The 887-nt window shown below is 74.5% G+C and overlaps 1 protein-coding gene across 1 annotated transcript in view; it reads right to left on the reverse strand.

Annotated features, from left to right (window-relative positions):
* Nucleotides 1-630: 630 nt before the first annotated feature.
* Nucleotides 631-887, reverse strand: part of MNEG_6337 (hypothetical protein) — a gene marked incomplete at both ends in the record, with an annotated part of 1568 nt that continues 1311 nt past the window's right edge. Inside the window, one exon of the mRNA XM_014045191.1 lies at nucleotides 631-706. Within this exon, the coding sequence (XP_013900645.1) occupies nucleotides 631-706 (76 nt within the window). The remainder of the gene's footprint in view (nucleotides 707-887) is intronic.

Here is an 887-nt window from a genome sequence, read left to right on the forward strand (position 1 = left end):
GGGGGGGGGGGGGGTGCGGCGCGCTGAGGTGGCCCGCACTGCCTTATGCGGGGCGCTCGGCTTGATGCAAAAAGTGTGGGGTGCGGGCCGCTGTGGGCGGCGGCGCGGGAAACGGGGCAGCAAAATGCGATTGCCAATGCGCAACGGCCATCTTCGATCAACAATGATGCGGGGGCATGCCCGCCAGACGGGCGTCGCTGAAGCCAGGCTCGTGCCTGCCGTGGCTATGCCGCGTCTGGACTGTTGCCGCCCTGGGGCCATGCGTGCCGCCAGCGCGGGGCACGGCGGGCAGCCGTGGGTGAGGGAGCATCGCTATCACGCAGGCGCGCAGCCGCTCAGGTGTCGCAGCCGCGCACACGCTGTGTGATCACGCAACTTCTATTGTGCGGGTGTGAATGCAGTCGGTGGTAATGGCGGCACTCGAGTACGCGCCGCGCTCATCAGAACTAGGTGACCACAAAGCAACGGCGCGCGCGCCCCGCGGACGGCCGGGGGCGCGCGCCGCGCGCTCGGGCGGCAGAGGCCGCGCGCGGCAGAGTGTACAAGGCGCGGGCGATGCAGCACACGCGTCCTCCGGGCGCCGACCTAGCGGCGGGCGGCCCGCAGCGGCACCGGGCCGGGGGTCCGCGCTCAGTTGACGAGCGCCGCCGCGCCGCCGCCGCGCGGCGCCGACAGCCGCTCCACCAGCTGCGCCAGCTCGTCGTGGCTGCCCCAGTAGTGCACCTCCGCGCGCGGCGCGCGCGCCGCCGCGCCGCGCGCGGCCGCCTCCAGGTACCCCGCGAGCGCGTGCCCGCGGCGCGCGAGCACGGCGTCCCCAGGCCCGAGCGCGAGCGCCGGGCAGATGTCGTTCGCGCCGTCGCCGGCAAAGACGATGTGGCGGTACGCGC

The sequence above is a fragment of the Monoraphidium neglectum genome (assembly GCF_000611645.1).
Source record: "Monoraphidium neglectum strain SAG 48.87 unplaced genomic scaffold scaffold01019, whole genome shotgun sequence".
NCBI classification, from domain to species: Eukaryota; Viridiplantae; Chlorophyta; class Chlorophyceae; order Sphaeropleales; family Selenastraceae; genus Monoraphidium; species Monoraphidium neglectum.